This window comes from Anas acuta, chromosome 1 (genome assembly GCF_963932015.1).
Source record: "Anas acuta chromosome 1, bAnaAcu1.1, whole genome shotgun sequence".
NCBI classification, from domain to species: Eukaryota; Metazoa; Chordata; class Aves; order Anseriformes; family Anatidae; genus Anas; species Anas acuta.
The window spans coordinates 25444324-25463334 of record NC_088979.1 but is presented as its reverse complement, the minus strand read 5'-3'; the positions used below and the strand labels follow the sequence as shown (position 1 = coordinate 25463334).

The window sequence follows — 19011 nt, the reverse complement described above, 5'->3', positions numbered from 1 at the left end:
AGCTAATAGCATCTAATAAACTACAAAGCAAAATCAAATGTGTGTTTTCAGTCACCTCTTCTACTTTGTGCAAACTGAAAAAATAATTTTTGCTCTTGTGGAGTTTGATAATAGTTCATTGAACAAAGCCAATGGATGTTCAACAATCTGTATTTAATATGAAATGTCTGTACATCCATAAACATAAACTAGTAAAAAGAAACATATCACTGGTAATAAATAACTCTGTCAGACTGTGGTCTCATCTCTGGGTTTGATTAAATTCCTGCATTTGCAGCAAAGGAAGCAACAAGTTTACGACTTTGTAGGTAAGAGAATATAGTGGAATGGCTGCTCTGTCTTGATTTAAAGTTCATTTATTTTTATCTACAAGTCAACACAAAAATACATTCTATTACACATTTGGGATTTTGAACAGCTTTTAAAAACGAAAAATCTTTCCCAATGACTTTCCAATAGTAAACTCTTTTCCCCATCAATTACAGTGAAAAGCGACTTACAAGGAATATTTGGCCAGATGAATAAAATATTCAAGAGACTAAATATATTCATAAGAACAGTTTGGCTCAGAGATTCTTTGGGCTTAATTCCTCTGCTAGTCAGCAAGTTCTTTGACCTTTGTAAGGTGCTAATCAACACCATAATTGATTACCACTTACCATGCTGTAGGTTCACTTTGAAAAATGGAAAACAGCAACTCCAACATCATCTGTATGTTGTTTGGCATGGAGCAGCTGTGTTTTTAATGATTATATTCACACTGGAGTTTCCAATTTCCTCTTTCAAAGACTGCATAGTTAATGACAGAACGTGCCTTGTTAATGACCCAGAGCTAGATGTGTTCTTGCACCAGGAACAGATACAGCAGGGACATTTCCACACCCTTCCTCTTGTCTCCTGACTTGGACACTGCCATTATAGGTGAATATGCAGGGGCTTGAGGCAGGACTGGGCTGTGCTCATGTGTTGCAACAAGGACTACAAGAAATAACATGGCATACTATAGAGCTGCAATCCTCATAGATCACTTTTGGCATTTCAAGTCTTTCTTTTTTTTTTATTTTTTTTTCCTTCATTTTTTGATCATTTGGTTTGATTTAATTCACAGCCGACCACAGGATCCTGTGCACAATACTGCTAGTTATCTATTACACACCTCCTTAGTGTCAAAGCACAGGTCTGGATGGCAACTACGCACATCCCTGTGTCCACACCAGTGTGCCTTCATGAAATTACAAGGCAAAATCTGTCCCAGTAAGCCTTCACCACACAAGTAATATCTGTCCCTGCTGGCTCTGCATAAATCGGTACGAACATCCTGTGCCTAAAGAAAGGACAGTCACAGGTGCTATTCAGCTAGCAGCGATGGTCACAGTAAGCGGATCTAAAAGAAAGCATCAGTTTGTACTGGTACCCGTCACGAATAGGCTGCGTGATCAGCAAAGAATGGAAAGGAGTTGTGCAATATTTGTGATTCAGCAGCAAAAGCTGCCCCCCAGAGGAACAAGTCATTAGGCAAATTATATGCAGTTGTGGTCCAAAAATATCTTTACACATTCAGCAGTGAGCAGTTATTGTAGTCGCTTTACTAAATTAACCAAAGATTTCAGCAATTCAAAAACTGAAATACAGACACTTTATACAGAAAGATTTAAGTACAAATAAACCAAAGTAACATTCTTCAGGAAAAGGATTTTAGTTGTGTTTCATAAACACCAATAAATACTGAAAAAAAACAACAAGGAAATTACAAAAGAAACAATAGCAACAACTTTAAATTGTCCCAAGGACTATATTTATAATTAAAGCTAATTTTTGATACTTTTGCAATGGGGATTTAATCCAGAAATTCTTATTTAATTAAAAATGAAAAACAAACAAACAAACAAAAAACCCAACATTCAGAGTATTACTGATATAAAACAAGGAAAGGAGTCACAACTAGAGCAGAAAAATGACACATCTGGTTAGAACCATATTACAATTTGTCAGGAATACTAATGAACACTGTGTATGTGTGAGAAAAAGACAGCATCACAGTTACAGGCATGAAACAATGATTAAGAGTCATTATCCAAAATGAAAAGCAATGTTAGTAAAAGGGAAAATGAAGACTAGAAAAGGAAAGAAAGAAATATAAGGAAACTTTAAAAGCCACCTCTTCATCATAGTCTTCTAAGGCAAATGTTGCATGCACTACCTCCCCGAGAAACTAGACAAAGCTTTCCCGTTCCCCACATATTCCCCTTCATTTAGTTTCAGGAAGAAAGGTTTGAAAGGGCAGACCGCTGGGAAGAAATACTACAGACTTCTAAATTAGTGAAAGAACTTCCAGCTTCACTGTTATATTCTGGGTAAGAGGAACTGGAAGAAATTATATTTTTCAGCCTCTGAAGTGCAATGATCAATAACAAAAGGAGAAATGCTAGGAGACTAAGGAATATAGAAACATAGACATAGACATTAGATAAACGGCCTGGTGATGAATCCACGGAAGTTGAAAGGGATGTGGGGTATAACTCCAGAAAAGTCCCATTTTCCATGTTTCCTACAAATCCAGATGAGGGGTCGGGTTCCGACATCTTGGGGTTTGCCTTTTAAAAATCACCACAGATCTTGGATTCAAAGGCAGTTTTAGCAGCATAACAGAGGGCTTATTTTAGATGAGCATTTTCCCATCACAACGAAGAGATAACAAGTCAGCCAGTGATCAGATTTATCCTTTACTGATCAAACCCAAGAAAGTGGAAGATTGTATCCTTCAGAACTGTGAGGAAAAAGAAAAAGGGAAAAAAAAAAAAAGAAAAAAAAAGGGAAAAAATGTAAGATTAATTTACTAGCAGATAACGTGATTTAATGTGTACCTGAGACAATCCAGTTCTTAAGAGTTATTAGTCCTTAGCAGTGAGGTGCAATTCTTAAGGCATTAGCTAACTTCTATCTTTACATCTCTGTATGGCAAAATGCAGTGATAAGAGAAATCCCACCCATCAACAAATTAAAATTGATCCTTTCCCAACAGGAACTCTTTAACTGAGGAACAGCCCAATCAAAATAGCTTTGTACTTTATGTGGGATAGACACGTTAGAACCCAAATTTGTTTTGTGGATAAAAGCTAATCAAGGAATGAAAAATCCCTCTCAAATCATCAGCTTTTTAACCTAGAGGAAGGCTGTTCAATGCCATGATGGATTCCACAACAGAATCCACTACCATTGCCCACTTATTCTCTGTTGTCTTGCCTGAGGTTACCACAGTGAGAAAATCTGCCAGACCTGGCTTCTTACTATAGATTTATGAAATGGATCAAATGGTTTCAAAGATCAAAATGCATCTTGCTTTCATGCTGCCAGGGTGATCTCAATGGCAGACACGTTTCAGTGAAGTGTTGCAGCTTTTGACACCTACGAGCAAATTCCCGAGGAAACAGGCAGCCCTGGCAGCCCAGCAAACATGAGGGGTCTGTCTAAGGGCAGCAAAGCTTTGCCTTCAGCCTCTTTGTGTTGAAACCTGGAAGCTCTGGTGCTGGCAAAGGTCAGACTAGAACAGGAGGAGCACATCAGGGTATGCTGAACTGCTTTTTTTTTTTCTTTCTTCTTTTTTTTTTTCTTTTTTCTTTTTAAACCAATGTTGTCAATCCCCAAGTCTGTCTGGAAGAGTAAGAGGAAACTTAGTGGTAAAGAATTGCTTGTAAAAAGCCTACATGCTGTAGCTGAATTATACACAGAAACCCATTGCCTTTGTTTTGATACAAAATAGATAATGCAAGGTATAAGTGGGGAGCAAACGAAGCTCATTTTCTGTATATGATTATCCTTATGCAACCTTTCTATCCACCCATCCGTGGCCAACCTTTCAGTGCAGATACTTGGCATGGCAAGAAAAGGTGCCCAGATTTATTCTGCGCTAAGAAGACAATATCCATACAGTCCTAAGTTCCCAGCATCTCAACCTTGTTTTAGGCCTGGCTCTATACAGTTATCTCTAACTCCCAGGTAGAGGTTTTGAGGAAAATCCCACTGGTTTTCATGGCAACATAGATAGCAAACTGTCAGCAACAGTAAGAAAGACAGAATAGGACCCTTAGAGTATTGTGGTAGTCTGTGGTCTCCTTCTGTGTGTCACACAACTGCTGAAGTCTTTCCATGGAAGCATCCCAACATTATTCTATGCAATGTTCTGCCTTCTAATTTCTCCTGTAACCATATTACTTCTGTTAACTTGATAAAGTTCCTCTTTCTTCAAGAGGGTGACAATTTTTAACACTTTATTTGAGCACAAACCCCTCAGTCTAAACTGAAAATCCTCAGGAAGGATTAGATACTTTTCTGCTGGTGTTGTTTCCTCTCAAGAAGCCTTGGAGATACCCGCTGAAAATGCTTTGCAGCCACTTAAGTTATTTGCCCAGGTACTCACTGTACTTCCATGCTGTAAATTAAATTCAGGAGGTTATACTATAGGCTGTAAAAAGTCATAAGAGCCCTGAGTGAACAAAGACTACGTAAAGAAGTAGGTAGAATCTAATCCTGTATTTTAAAGTTTTAAATTTTTAAATTTATTTTCTATACCTCAGAATGACATCTAAACCACTGCATAAAACAGGTCAAGACTATTCTTTGGTGTCACAGACAAGTTGCATGGCATACTGCATGAAGACATCTGAACTCCCTTTTATGCCCATGAGCAGGATGGCCAAGTTGCAGCTGCCTTTGGGGATGAATGATGACAGTCCTAACCCCACATATGTCCAGCATGGCTTGGAGAGGAGTATCTGGCCAAAACCATGCCAGGAAGTGTGCTAGTAATTCAACAGGAGAGATGATGACAGGCCGATGGCCCGGATTAATTTACTAGTATATTCACATCCATAATACTCTGATGGATAAAAGGTTACATTCCAGATGTTGTTTTATTGCAGAGCTTCTGGTAGTCTTAATCAAGCATCCCAACAGCCTACAAGATACGCAGGACTGCAAAAGTGCATCTGCAAATGCCAGATAAAATATTCATACCCTTGTGGTATACAACTCATACAAATGCATAAAATATATTTAAGGAAACCGTTTTTATAACACTAATAGTATTTACCCCAACAAGAAACAGTATTTATTGTACCTTGTGAGATGAATCACAATACACTGAACAGAGAGATCCTTATGAGATTATACTCCTTTTGAACTATCTTTAATTCAGTGATCCAAAATTAACTAATGGTACAATACATGTTCATTTCATGTTCTGGAAGTAGTTAAGTGTCTTAAAGCTAATTTATCCTTTTTAAGAGATAAGCTTTGAAATAGAAGATGTTTATCCTTGATTACTCGTCGTAATGAAAAGCAGATCCATTAATAATTGAATTTCTCTATAATAACTTAAGGAATTAATTCACATAAATTCTTTAATATGGCAGAAGTTAAAAGCCTTTAAATTCTTCACAAATTTGAAATCTGCTCTGTTCTACTTTTACCATTAATGGTTTTGGCCCTGGTACAAGGAAGAGCTTCAGCATAGGACTTCCTTTGAAGTGAGCAGAAAATTTATGGTCTTAAATAGGAAGCTTACAGTTAAGCAGAGATGTGAGTGCCTTGCTAGATCAGAGCCTTTATAGGTCTTACAATGTCAATTGGGCTATTTTTAACTGAATATTTTGTGGTGAGATCAGAGGCTCTGTAAACTCTGACTCCAAATGACTATGGTCCAGATCCTCGTTGCCTCATTTACACTGCATAGGGATGTGATATGTAACTGTATCTCATCGTAAAATAAAGCTTCAGCTAAAGTGACTCTTCAGGTGATATTTTAGGAAGAAAAAAATTGTAGTGTGTTGTTTTAATTACACATTTAAAAAAAATAAAGACCTGAAACATAGAGTCCTGCTCAGCCTAAAAGGATTTTTACAAACCATCTGTACCCTGTTGAAGTAAGTTAACAGCAACATCCTATAGAAGTGTGAACATATGAGCTCATAACATCTGCAGAGCATTCACAGGATAGGTACAAAATGTGTACAGAAATAAAATGGGTCCAATCCTGATCCCTGATGAAGTTCCCTAGTGCTATCCCAGCACTGCAAAAAAAGGCTGGAGATCAGCCAGGGTGGCTCAGCTGCCAGCTGCTGGGCCATGAGGGACAGGGGTGCAAGAGTAGTTTGGACTGAAACGTGCATGAACCTCTGCCACGAGGCACATTAAACCTCCCAGCCTTGAAGAGCAGCTTTATTCAGTGCACTACAGCTATCAGGTCCCTGCTTCTTCCAAGACAAGAAGATAAGTTGTGCAACCATTTCTCTCTCTCCTGGGGCCTAATCCTCCCAGAGAAAGAGTCCCCAGAGAAGCCAGATGTTGGCTTCATCTTCTTCCTTGGTAAGAGGTTTTGTGCATTTCTGAAAACTAAATAGAACAATGTCAAGGCCAAAGCTGGTCCCAGAAAAAAAGATTAGGAAGTTTATTACTGACTTCAAAGTATAATGAGAAAATTGACTCAATATTTGTGATGTAGCTGGATCCAGATGACCTTCTCAGAGGCACCTATGTCATCCCAGGACAGGGACACACAGCTTGAGGAGGCTTCATGAGTCATCGAGCCCAACCTGACTGCTGTCCCAGGCCATACTCTGTCTTTCCAACTCTGGCTGAGTTTTTGCCCTGCTGCTACTCCACTGTTACACAGCCTTGCTGCTCCGACAAATTGCTGATACAGATTCACTCATTTTAGCAAAACTACTCCTTGCATCAAGAAGGCACAAACTCCACCTCCACTCTCTGCTAGTTTTAGATATAAAAGAGAAGAAAACATTATTCTGTTACTTCAAGTCCCCAAATATGAGTGCCAGCACACAAGGAAAGGCTTCGCTAGATATATAGAGACATTTATAAATGCCCACTTTTCATATTGAACCATTATGCAAGTATTATCCTGCAGTTTCACATTGTTCATCCATTCATGTCCTCTGTATAAACCACTTTCCACAGGTGATACCCACTCCTATTCCAAGGGCAGGGCTACCTGACAGATACTGCAGACAGCCTCAGTTGCAGTTTTTCATCTTTTCTTCTCTCCATAGTAAGGGGGAGACAGACAAAATGACCTTTACCAAAAGTAATGCAAACTGGGAGGTGAGGATTAAGTAAGTTGTCACCACGTAAGAGCTAAATCCCTGCTGATGTGAAGCATCGTGTCTGGGTAGCTGCGCCAAAACTATCAACTGTTTGCACCTTTGATGGCACCTGTCATAAAACTTATTTCTTCAGAACACTGCAGAGTGGTCAAGGGGAGAGACCTCGCTAATTAGCATATGCTCTGAGTGCCAAATGATATGTAACACATGCAATTTAATCTTGAGCATCACTGAGACATCAGTCGTCATCACCCTCTTCAGTCTAAGGTGAATTTCAAACAGGGCTGCAGCACTCTCCCAAGATGGCATGGAGTAAACAGAGAGCTTTTGCATAGCCTCAGGATCATAAATCTTTTACCATCCAGTTGCCTGTATTATATTTCTCTACATATCTTGATGCAACAACTCTATTTCTCCAGACACAATGAAATATAATTTAATGGTGCATACTCCCTAACACCGAGGCCCTAAAACTTGAAGAACAGGAGGTCTTTCTCAACTTAAATGATTCTACGATTCTATGATTTTATTTGGAGTTTATCAGCCATAGGTAAAAGCTTCGTTTTCTTGGTTCTTCCTGGCTTTCTGTGACTACAGGCTGTGAAATACCTTGGCTGTTTCAGAGGCTTCAAAGTGCTTAAGCAGAGAGACAAACAGACATCAAAGAAAATCAGTGTTTTTATGCTTGATAAACTAAGATTTTTGTCCTGATCTTCCATCAGCTCTTCCTTTTCAGGTAGAAGGTATCCTAAAAAGTCCTTTTCTTATTGTAAACAGCTCCTAACAGTGGAGGGCTTAATTTGCCTTTACAACAGTTGCAACAGTGAGCTCCCTTTTCCCTTCAGACATCAATAAGGGACACATCAGCTTTCCTTCCCTAAAAGCTTAAAACCCTTTTGGCTGATTTCAGCCCAATGTATACAGAGAGGCAGAGGATGAAAGCAACGTAAAAATTAGATATCTACAATCTTCTTTAAAGCAGATGGTTCTGGGGAGAGCAGGGAGTTGCTCAATGATCCAACAAGGGACTGGTGAAGCTCACCCATGGGCATCTGCCCAAGGAGCCTTGGGACACCAGGATTCATTCCCCCTGTGTGCACTGTCCTCCTGTGGATCCATTTCTCCAGCTTGCACATACGTGTGTCCAAAGGGATACAGAGGTGTGGGTGGAAGAAGCACAGCCCCACCACTGATCTCACGTGGGAGGCAGGGAGAAACACGGAGGGAGTCAGGGATGCGGCTGCTCCTTGCACTGCTCACAAGTCCTCCAAGGAGCCTCGTACAGATGCTGGGTAACACAAGGGACAGAAACAAATCTTCCTGTTTGCATTCCTTTCTGCTTTCTTTTAGAAGCCAAAAACCAGCACTGGACATCTTCATGTATAAATAGCACAGTAAGGACTCATGGGGACACACTTTTGGTGGTCTTTGTGGAACACGCCCACAAAGGATGATGTGGGACAATCCCCTTGATGGTGATCTGGTGGCTAGCAAAAGGCACTGGAATTACCGACTGGTAATCTCGCTAGGAAATGGCTAGGAAAGAGAGATCGATTGTAAGATGGTACTCTGGCTCTGAGCAGCAATTACTTGCTCTGTATTAGGCAGACAGTTCTTTGTTTTGAATAGGAGAGGGGAGGCAGAGGACTTTCATTAAAGATGACACTGATTATCTCGATTAAAGGACTCATGAGTGTGTTCTCTGCTCTCTTTTGCCCTTTTGGAAAGTTGGAGCAAGGAGTGAACAGATAATGATATCATCCCCTTGTGACCTGAAAAAACACACCATCTCCTTTGTTCAGCGTTAGAGCAGATAGAGCAGGATAATAACTGTGCAGCCTCCCAGAAGAGAGCCAGAAGAGAGCCCAGACGATGCCAGTTAAAACCTCCTGATGTTTAAAGGTGTCGCCATTCCCAGTCCTGTTATCATGTTGTTACACTACTTCCAAAAGCTAGCAGCAAGTTTTCACTAGATCTGTTACAAAGATTAAGATTTCTCATGACCTTTGCTTATTTGATTTATGTATGAAGGCCAGCAAGCTTCTGGTTTCATTTTCTAATCTTCCTCCCCAACACCTTTATTTTATGCATTTATTTCCTTAGCATATAGGACTGAACCACCACATCTATCTAGACTATTAGTGTATCCAACTAATACGCAACACAAAACATTTATTGCCATTAAAATACTTTTACATGCTCATACCAAAAGACCAAATTAACTTTACATACAGGGAACCCTCCAGCCAGTTTGCTCTAGACTCGAAAAATGTAGCATCTTGCAACTGAATCAGACAATAGTGCTAGGCAGAAGAGGAGTTAGCAGTATTTTACTCAGCTGAAAATGTAGAATGATTCAGTAGGAAAGGCAAACAATGACTGCTCACTTGGCAAGAATATGATCCTTAATGCTTCTTATTCTTGCATAAATGCCTTTGGCAACTGAAAGACCACAAGTAAATAGGGTGCTGTTTCTTCATGTCCCCAGACCCCTCCAGGAGCATTGAATTCCTTTGCCACTCTCCCTGGGAAGCAGGATCGGTCACCTATTGACTCAATAAAATGTGCACACAAGGAAAAGGAAAAACTATTTCCTGCCACAAGCAAGGTCTTCCCTTTAATTTATGATCTAATTTCATCTTTTATTATGATCTAATATGATTTAAATGTATGATTTTTAAAATCTAAGAAGACAAGAGCCCAGATGGCTTGGTTGCAGGTTAAAATCAAGTTATATTTTGTTTGGGGTTTTGTGTGGGGCTGGGAAAAGGAAACTCTTGGAGACATAAGGATACTTAATTCATTCAAATAGGCTCAAATGCCTTTATCATTTACATTTCCCATGGATCTGCACCCTATGCAGTTATTTATATCAATGTAAAGCAAAGACATCATGACTTGGGACCAGACCCAGAGCTTCTACCCCTTCAGTCACTGCCAGATGAGTCTGCTTCTAAAAAGTATAAGAAAACAAGCAATGACAAGGAATAAAATACTTACAAGCAGGATGATATAGGGATGTAGGACAAATGTCCAATGTGCAGGATGTGGATGGTTATCACGCCCAAATCTAAAGGGACTGCATGCTGAGAAGAGTGCCTATAAAAAAGCAATCAAAGCTGAAGAGTTTAGTAATAAATATATTAATTACCTCCCCCCCCCCCCACACACACATAAAACAAACAAACAAACAAACAAACAGGGATGAACGGTGGCAGAAATTTCAGGGCAAAACAAGGAGAATGGAGTCCTGGCATGTTTTTCATTTCTGGTAGCCACATCCTTCTGCTGTCCAGCTACAGCACTGCATGTATAATAAAAAAACATGCTTCTCTCTTGATCTCCTCTTTACAGACATGTCTGGATAACACCCTGCCCCTCTTCTTTTGCAAAGTACTCCTGCACCAGGACAGCCTGCTGTCACCTGGTGCTGCTTTAAGCACTGAAGCTGCACATCTCCATTCCAGTTCACTTCACATCATCACCTAAAGGCTTCTGCCAGGAATCAGGTCTTTCTGGATTACACACCATTATTTATTTATACTCTTTATTTCAGACAAACTGCAGTTTAAATTCACTTACCTGAAACACGCCATCTGAATATTGTATGTGCACAAGCACAGATAGCAGATTTTTGCATGCTAAATTCACTCAATACTTAAAATTAAAACCTGGCCCCTGAACTGTCTTTAATAAAGCAAACTAAATTGATTTTATGTTTGAAGAAACAATCCCAGACAACACAGATTAAGGCAAAAGTATGGCCACTTTCAAGACGATCCTCTCCTCCAGGAAAGAAAAGACGCTCGCACAGTCATTATCTGTCTCAAAGCGCTACCCTTTCAGCACATTTGGTTTGAACTGCATTAGAGAAGCAGATCTCTGGGGATGAATGTTAATGCATTGTTATGTTGCTTTCATCCTTTCCATCACTGAATCACTTATGGTTTAAGCCAGTCCAAGTTCAATAAAGAAAATTATCTAGTGCAGCTGTTAAAAGTCAGCATCGTTGAAATGCAAATGTTTTGATAACATTGCACTTGATAACATTGACTGTATTATGATGTTCCACCCAAGGAGAGGCAGACAGCTTCCTGACCACCTCCCAGCCTGGGAGGAGAGGTGTGTGGCTGCAGGTAAACCCTCAGGTCAGCTTCCCCAGGGATAGACCCAGCTTATGCCTGGACATGAGGGCAGTGCACCCCAGAACCTGCTTAGGAGCATGTTGGCTCCACCAGGTGCTGCTACTGCCATGGAGAGCGGTTTGTAGCCCCCGTAAACCTTTTCTCGGGCAAATATGCCTCATGTAATAAAGAGCTCAATCCCATGCCCCGCAATTTCATCTGCTCATAGCAGAGATCCTTTCCCTTCCCTTTGTTTCTTTCAGAATGGATGTCTTGGGGAAGGAGGCTCAAACCTCTGCAGCAGAGACTTTATCTTGGAACATGACAAACATAAACGATTTTGCTTCTTTTCCAGCTCTCCTTTGTCTCTGCAGGATCTTCTTTAGCACATCTCTCCCGACATGCACCGAGCACTGCTCTTGCCCATCCAGCCCTTCATGCAGCACAATGCCCCAGTCCCCAGCAAGAGGAAGGGAATGGAGCCTGGGAAATCTTGAGCTGATTAAACACTCCAGAGATGCAGCGTGAAACACAATGCATCCTCAAGGCTTTTTAAATGTCCGTATTCATATTCAAATGGATAGCATACACAGTGAGACAGCGAGGTCTGAGCTTTTAATTACCTCGGAAGAACACAGAAATATTTGGACCAGAAGACCAAGAACTGAAACTACAGGATCTCCTTTGGTTTATGTAGTCTTTCGTCCTTCTTACACCAGTCTAACACCCTTCCCAGCTACTTTGAGGGTCTCAGTTACAGCAGTAGCCCCCAGTTGAGGCCCATGCTGACCATGTTCTGACACAGCAGGACTTGGCCTGACCACATCTGCCTCTCCCACTGCTAACAAGACACACAGGGAGCAGGGACCTAGCTGTTCTCCATGCCGCTCAGGATGTGAATGGGGCAAGGAGTCTCATCACTGTACATCTGGGAGATGGGGCCCTCCGTGTTTCTGCTTCCCATGGGAATGTGAGTCTGAATCTCACCCAGTGGACACACAGTCACTGGGGAAATCAGTCTCCTGCCTGTGTTAGTTTGCTGAAAATATGTATTTCCCACTTTTGTTGAAAACTTCCTGTGGGAAAAAAAATGAGATAACTGGAAAAAAATAAAAAAGAAATCCAAAATCCCATTCTCAGTCTGTTTTACCACAGCAAGTACTCATATTTCATGTCTCAGTTCCCAGTCCCAGCTTATTCCCTTCCATCCCACTCTGAGCAACTTTTGTCCCTGTTAGTCACCTTCAGCCAAATTCAACCCCAAGCAGAAACCTCAAAGACATTTGAGCTCCTAAGGTTTAGTGACAACAGATGATCAGGAAGAGGAAACACTAAGGTTCAAACAGCCATTTGGTTCCCCCTAATGGCTTTAGATCTCTCTAATTGACTTCTGCAGGCAAACACAGGGACCCAGATGTCACTGCCAAAGCAACACACCCCTCCATGGGTACCTGTGGAGGCAGCAGGCTGGCAAGGGGAGACCGTGCAGAGAGAGAAAATGATGGGATTGGGATTCCCTAATTTCTGCATTTATGGAGTGACTTCTTGTTCAATCTCTTACAAACACAAATTCAAAACTTTCATTTGAAAATTTAGTGTGGGGTGGGATGACTGCATGTTTTTACATCGCAAAACGAAGGAAGACAAACCCACAATATCCATTTAAAGCACACTTCCCTCAGTGGAAGGAGTACGTGAAAATATTGCAGCTGCTCCTGGCTTTTCTTCCCTTTCATTGCTGCATTACCCTGTTCCCGATGCCCCTTCTTGCAGATCCTCTGTTGTGCGGAGGATCCCACCAGCACTGATGAGCCTCTCTAGACAAGAAGCCACCCAGCATGTGTGCGGGGATGCAATTACCTCAGAGCAAACAGAAATTAATTAAGCTTTGCTAGCTTGTGCCTGATTCTTAACAGCAGCTCCCGATCACCACCTTTTGTATCTGATGCAAGGGAACTGGTACTGGGCTCCACGCCTCTGGCCAAAGGGCCGGAGGGCAGCTGGCACTCCCTGAACCTCTGTGGACTTCTCCTGGGGCAGTGTTCCAGCTCCTATGCATCGTTTACTCAGAGTAAAACCTGCCAGATAAAATATCAAGCCCCGGGGCAAGCAGTCATGATTATCAGGGCTTGCTTTCATTCTCCATTGCACTCACCTGTGAAGCTGACAACTTGCAGGGCTCAGATCCGCTGGTTTGCATTCCTCCAGGGAAAACAGAGGGAGAAAAAAAACTCAGGAAGATCAAGCACCATCCCCTTCACCTACCAGGAATACAGTCTAAGGGCTAAATGTGGGTAAATCTGGAAGTGAATGGATCTCAGGTCTCTATTAACCCCAGCGGTGCCGCAGCACAGCATCCTGCCTGGTGCCGGAGGAGGTGCTGGGAGCCCCCATCCCTGGTGCTCCACAGGGGCCACGTTTAGCCCTGTGGTCACATCATTCCAGCACGTCTTAGGAGCCTTCCCTGCAGGCTTCTCCAAGGGGCTCTGATGAACACGAAGTGGCTACTGAGCTAGAGAATGGGATTATTAGCCCTTAACTAATGACGTTATGATGCAGGAAGTGGAATCCAGAGTAAAAGAGAACATATTTTTACAGTAAAATTCAGGTTACACCCTGTCTTCCATATATTTTATAAAAACAGAGTACACGGTCCACATCAAGACCTAAAATGTCAAGCAGACTTCGTTTAAATCTGCTTAGAAATCCTGGCACAATATAAAGCTAGGACAGGAACTGTACAGTGTATTCACCAGAAACCTTTGTTAATGCATCATTTTATTTCAGAAATTTTTCTCCTCCAAAAAACAGATACAGTACGAACAATGTACTGAGGCTGAGAACTCAAATGCCAGGTGAATTTCAGGCACAGATGTACTATCTCAGTACCTCTGCTTGCTGTAACTCTGCTTTCCAGCTCAGGTACCTGCTTTACCAAGAGGCGTAAGGGGTGAACCTTTCCTTTTGATTCTCTGCGTATAACCAAAAATATTTCCATTCTTATTCTACCAACTCAGGCTGCGTTGCCTCCCTTGACAAGGAGACTGTGGCATTACCTATCTACAGGTGTGTGCTTCACATGCATGTATTTTCACTGCTTGCACAGGGGTGTGCAGGAACTTACACAAGCACACAACGCTGCTGTGAACCACGCTGTGTTGTGTAAGCATAAGGGGGCAGGGTTGCACCTGAAATGTCAGAAAGAGCAAGCGAAGATAGCTAGCACTAATCACAGACCACAGAAGGGCAGCTTCTGCTGGTGGTAGATAGAGTTATCTGTGCAACACTGCCTCTCAAGTGTCCTGGCCTTAGAGGACACTGTTGTGCTCACATCCAGCCCTAGACTAATCCCAGTGACTGGGATGTGCGGCAGTGCAGGTGAGGGCTTGTCTCAGCATCTCACCAGGCAGCTGCTGAAGGCATCACAGCAAAAGCAAACGTGTTGGGACATACCAAGGAAATTAATGAAATGATGGACAAGGCACCCATACGAAGCTACAGACAAGCAAAAGGCAAAGCTCAGGGAAATACAAAGATAATAGCATGACGGAGGTGGATGCTGAGAGCATGGGCTGACCAAATCCCAGGGGTTTTGTCCTGAAAAAGCAGGAGAGGTGAGATGCCATGTACGGGGGGACTAGCCAGGATGCTTGAAAGTGAAGCCTGCAGCTGGCATGTCCAATGTGGTGGAGATGGGGCAAAACCAGGACTGGGCAGAAGGGGAGACGCAGCCAAAGCGGCAGACACGGAGGTGGCTTTTTGCAGCAGCGCTGTGGATGGACCGAGCCGTAACAGGATTTCCTCCGTGCCAACCAGGAAAACGAGGCAACTGCAGTCGCAAAGACACAAGGGGAGGAGTGCTTGCAAGAGATTTTTACAGGGAGAGATGTAAATGTCATGACTTTTTAATATTTAAATTCCAAGTCTCAAAACCTATCAGAAACATCGTATTTTTCAGTAACTTCTCGATGTGCTCTGTGGTTGAGCTAATTCCTCTTCTGCTTCTACGTAGACGGGGCGCCAGGAGGAAAACTGCGCTGCTTCCTGCCTTTGATGGGGAATTTGCAGAATACAATTTATAACTTGCACTGCACCACTAAGACCCAATTACGAACCAAGACATTTGGCAGACACAAGCTACCCGGGTCAGCCTGTTACGTCTGAAAAGGTTAACGAAATGCAAAAGGCAATAACTTCCTAAGCCAAATATATCCACACACGTGCACTCACCAACTTGGTGATGGTACTGGAGCAGACTTGGGTGCTAAAACAGCCCCAGACCCCTTCCCCACCAGCTCAAGGTCCTACAGCATCTCTGCGGCTGCCAGCGATGCACAGCAAGCAGCAGGCTGCAGGCAGGCAAGCCTGCACGCCAGAGCAGGCAGAGGAAAGCCTGGGAAACATGAAGGAGGCGGGCATGACATGCTGCTTCTTCCTTCACCTTGGGTGATGTGCATGGCCAAAGTCTGAGGGAAAGGTGGGGAAGGAAGGCAGCCCGTACCCAGCTACAAGCAGAAGCGCCCATCCCTGATGGGGACAAGCCTTTGTAGGTATTATGGCAGAGAGAAGGACACCAGGGCTTTCAGGTCATCCTTTGTCTCAGTCTGTTCAGGCTCAGAAAACTCAGAGTGGGGTCAAAATGACTGCAAAAGGCAAGACTGTAAGGGAACAGACATGACCCTCCAGCCAGATTCCTTCTCAGAATAAAGCTGCCAGCACTATGCACCTTCTATATCTCCAGGTTTTACATATTTCTTCTGTTTAGCTTTGTACCATTCTGCTACACTTACCTCCACATTAAATTTAATAATACTTACTATGCATTCCTAATTTTCTTTGCTTATATACATGTCAAGAAATCTGGCAAATGCTCAGCCTTTTACCACTGTGTTCATAATCTCCCTCGGACTACTATTTAGCATACACAAGATAGGAAGAGTTTGCTTTGCTTGCTTTCTGTCCCAAACTTCCTTACCCCTACTGAGATGATGCTGCAACAGCCTGGAGCTCTTAGCTAGGTGCCAGGTGGTTGGGAAGGACACATTTCTGTGCATCCATCCTGCTTTGTTTTAACACATTGTGCTGTCTAAGCTCCATTCCTCTCCCGGTACATACACAGGACAGGCGTTTTAGAATTTATTTGCAGAGGGAGCAATTCCTTTGCCGTCATCTTCCCGCAAACAATGTGAAAGAGCACACGCGTGGCAATCTCTGCTTTTGCCCAGAGAGCCGAAAACATGCTTGCACAGCGATGACCCCATGCTCTGCACCATCAAAGCCTGCAGCATCTCGCCGAAAGACCACAACAGAAACCGACCTGTGCCTCGCTTCCCTCAGCATCCCTCCTGCCAGGAGCAGCACAGCCACGGCCCCACGTTCCTCCAGGGAGCCTCCTGCTCTCTCTGTCCCCGGCAAAAGCAATTTCTCCCAAACCAGAAAGTCTGCTACGGGAGCACTCTGACAGACCATGGGGTCAACGAGGGCAAAACCAAGTTCTTGCCAAAATGCCTTGGGGAGCGACCAAAGGCAGGCCCTAGGACAAATGGATGTGCGAACCCAACGCCCTGATTGTGGCACACGAGGGGCCAAGCACCCCACTGTCCCCACGACCACCGACACTGGGTACGAGACACTTTGTGGTGGACCGGCTCCTGTCAGACCCAATAAATCACAGCGGGCTTTAGGAAGGATGGGAGATAAATAATAATAATAATAAACATAATAATAATAATGAAGTACCGACCTCACTTAAAATAATAATTAATTAAAAGGGAAAAAAAAAAAAAAAAAGAAGAAACCTCACAACACGAGCCCAGGGAGAGGGCAAGCCCCAACGCCGCGGCTCCGAGCCCCCCCAGCCCGCGCCCCCCGCTCACCGCTCCCGGCTCCGGCTCCGCTCCCCCGTGCCCGGCTCCCGGCTCCCGGCTCCCGCCGCCGTCCCGCACGGCCGCCGCGGCAGCGCCGCCCCCGGCCCGCCCCTCGCCCGTCCCCTGCCCGCGGGCGGCCGCCGGACCCCAGCCCCCGGGCGGGGAGAGGGCTGGAGGGGGGCTGGGTGCGGTGCTCGGGCTGGTGGAGGGGGTGAAAGGCCTGCGAGGTGCTGGGGTGAATGTCGTTGAACCATAGAAGCATTAAGGTTGGACAAGACCTCCGAGACCATCTGGTCCAACCATCCCCCTTACCACCAATGTCACCCACTAAACCATGTCCCCAAGCACCACGTCCAACCTTTCCTTGAACACCCCCAGGGACGGTGACTCCACCACCTCCCTGGGCAACCCGTCCCAGTGCCTGACTGCTCTTTCTGAGCAGAAATGTCTCCTCATTTCCAACCTAAACCTCTCCAGTGCAAATTGAGGCCATTCCCTCTAGTCCTATCACTCGTTACCTGTGAGAAGAGGCCGACCTTCAGCTCCCCACACCTTCCTTTCGGGTAGTTATAGAGAGCAATAAGGTCTTCTCTGAGCCCCTTCTTCCCAGACTGCTACTTGCATTGTGCAAGCCCATCACCCCTCACCAGACCCATAACTGAGCCTGTTGGTGTTTGAAAGGCATCGCCCCTTGGCTCATGGGGCTGGCCCTTGCCCAAAGCAGCCACCCCACCAGGATGCTACAGGGACAGGTCACAGCACCACAGCCAGGAGCTGGGCCCCGCAAAAGGCTGAGTTAGGGCAGCAGTCTTTTTTTGCCCCAGGAGGTAAAAAGTTGCAGGTGTCTCTCCAAAAACTCTTCCGAGTTCTCAGGCCAGCTGCTGAGGCCCTCAAGGATACTGAGGCATCGTTTACACAAGGGTAAACAAATAGTTGTGCCAAGACCAACTGCTGTAACGCCTATAAAGTAATGTAAAAGAGAACAAAATCTGCCTTTCCTAGTTTGTTTGGAGAATGACTTACCTGCAGATATCATATACTTTGAATCAAATATTGGGAAAATGCTACCTGGCTGGGACCTGTTCCTTGCAGGGGACACCGTCAGAGGGAAGGCTCAGCTGGCTTCTGGTGCACTTGTCGGATTTATTTATTTATTTATTTTTGTCCAAATGACTTTACTGTGGGTTATAAATCAGCGGTGAGCAGTGTGAAGAGCAGATGGGGAGTTTAATGCACCCTCCGCAGCTCAGTCTTGTGTCTGGCTAATGTCCACGTGCAGCTCTGAAAAGGATGTTGGAAAAGGTTGTTCTTCATTTTAAATTGCTCTTTGGGAGCTGTGCAGTTTGTGATGTGCTGCGGAGGCACTTCTGCGAGATGTGCTTTCTTTCACACAGTCTACGTGGTTCCAGGGGAAGAGCAACTTGGGATGCCATGAAAAAAAGCCAGTGTGGAGGGAACAATGCACATGAATAAGTAAATAAAATACAAACCTGAAAGGGAAAATCATTCCCAAAGAACTAACCAGATTTCTCCCCGAGTTCACTGGCATACAAAAGAGATGGGTTTGGCTTTCAGTGTAATACACAATAAATGTTCGTTCATTGTCTTTTGTATTATAAAAGCAAGGAGTTCTGTTTGAGGAATGGGAGTTGTGAAAACTCCCTGCTGAAGTAAGGAGCTGTATAATGCTTGGCTAGACACTATGAAAATTCTTTTGCTTAATGTAACAAAAAAGAGAACCCCCTCCCCTTCTCTCCTTCTGCATCTCAGTTGCCTCTTTTGTTCAAAGACCCTGCTGCAAAGCTCATGTAACCATCTCCTGGTAAGTTGCTAAACTAGTGTATCAACATCCTGCCTTCCTGTCTCACTTTGGGCCAACATGACCAAATAAAAAAAGAAGTT

General features: G+C 43.7%; 1 protein-coding gene across 1 annotated transcript; it reads right to left on the bottom strand.

Annotated features, from left to right (window-relative positions):
* Positions 1 to 340: 340 nt before the first annotated feature.
* SERTM1 (serine rich and transmembrane domain containing 1) lies at positions 341 to 17256 on the bottom strand. The gene is made up of 3 exons (XM_068673198.1): positions 17119 to 17256; positions 10119 to 10217; positions 341 to 2767 (listed from the first exon to the last, which is right to left on the bottom strand). The coding sequence occupies exon 3, from the start codon at positions 2580 to 2582 to the stop codon at positions 2259 to 2261; it is 324 nt and encodes a 107-aa protein (XP_068529299.1). The 5' UTR covers positions 2583 to 2767; positions 10119 to 10217; positions 17119 to 17256; the 3' UTR covers positions 341 to 2258.
* Between the last annotated feature and the right edge of the window lie 1755 nt (positions 17257 to 19011).

Excerpts from the sequence above, each read along its gene's own strand:
- SERTM1 (XM_068673198.1), bottom strand. The coding sequence starts at position 2,582 with ATGTCGGAACCCGACCCCTCATCTGGATTTGTAGGAAACATGGAAAAT.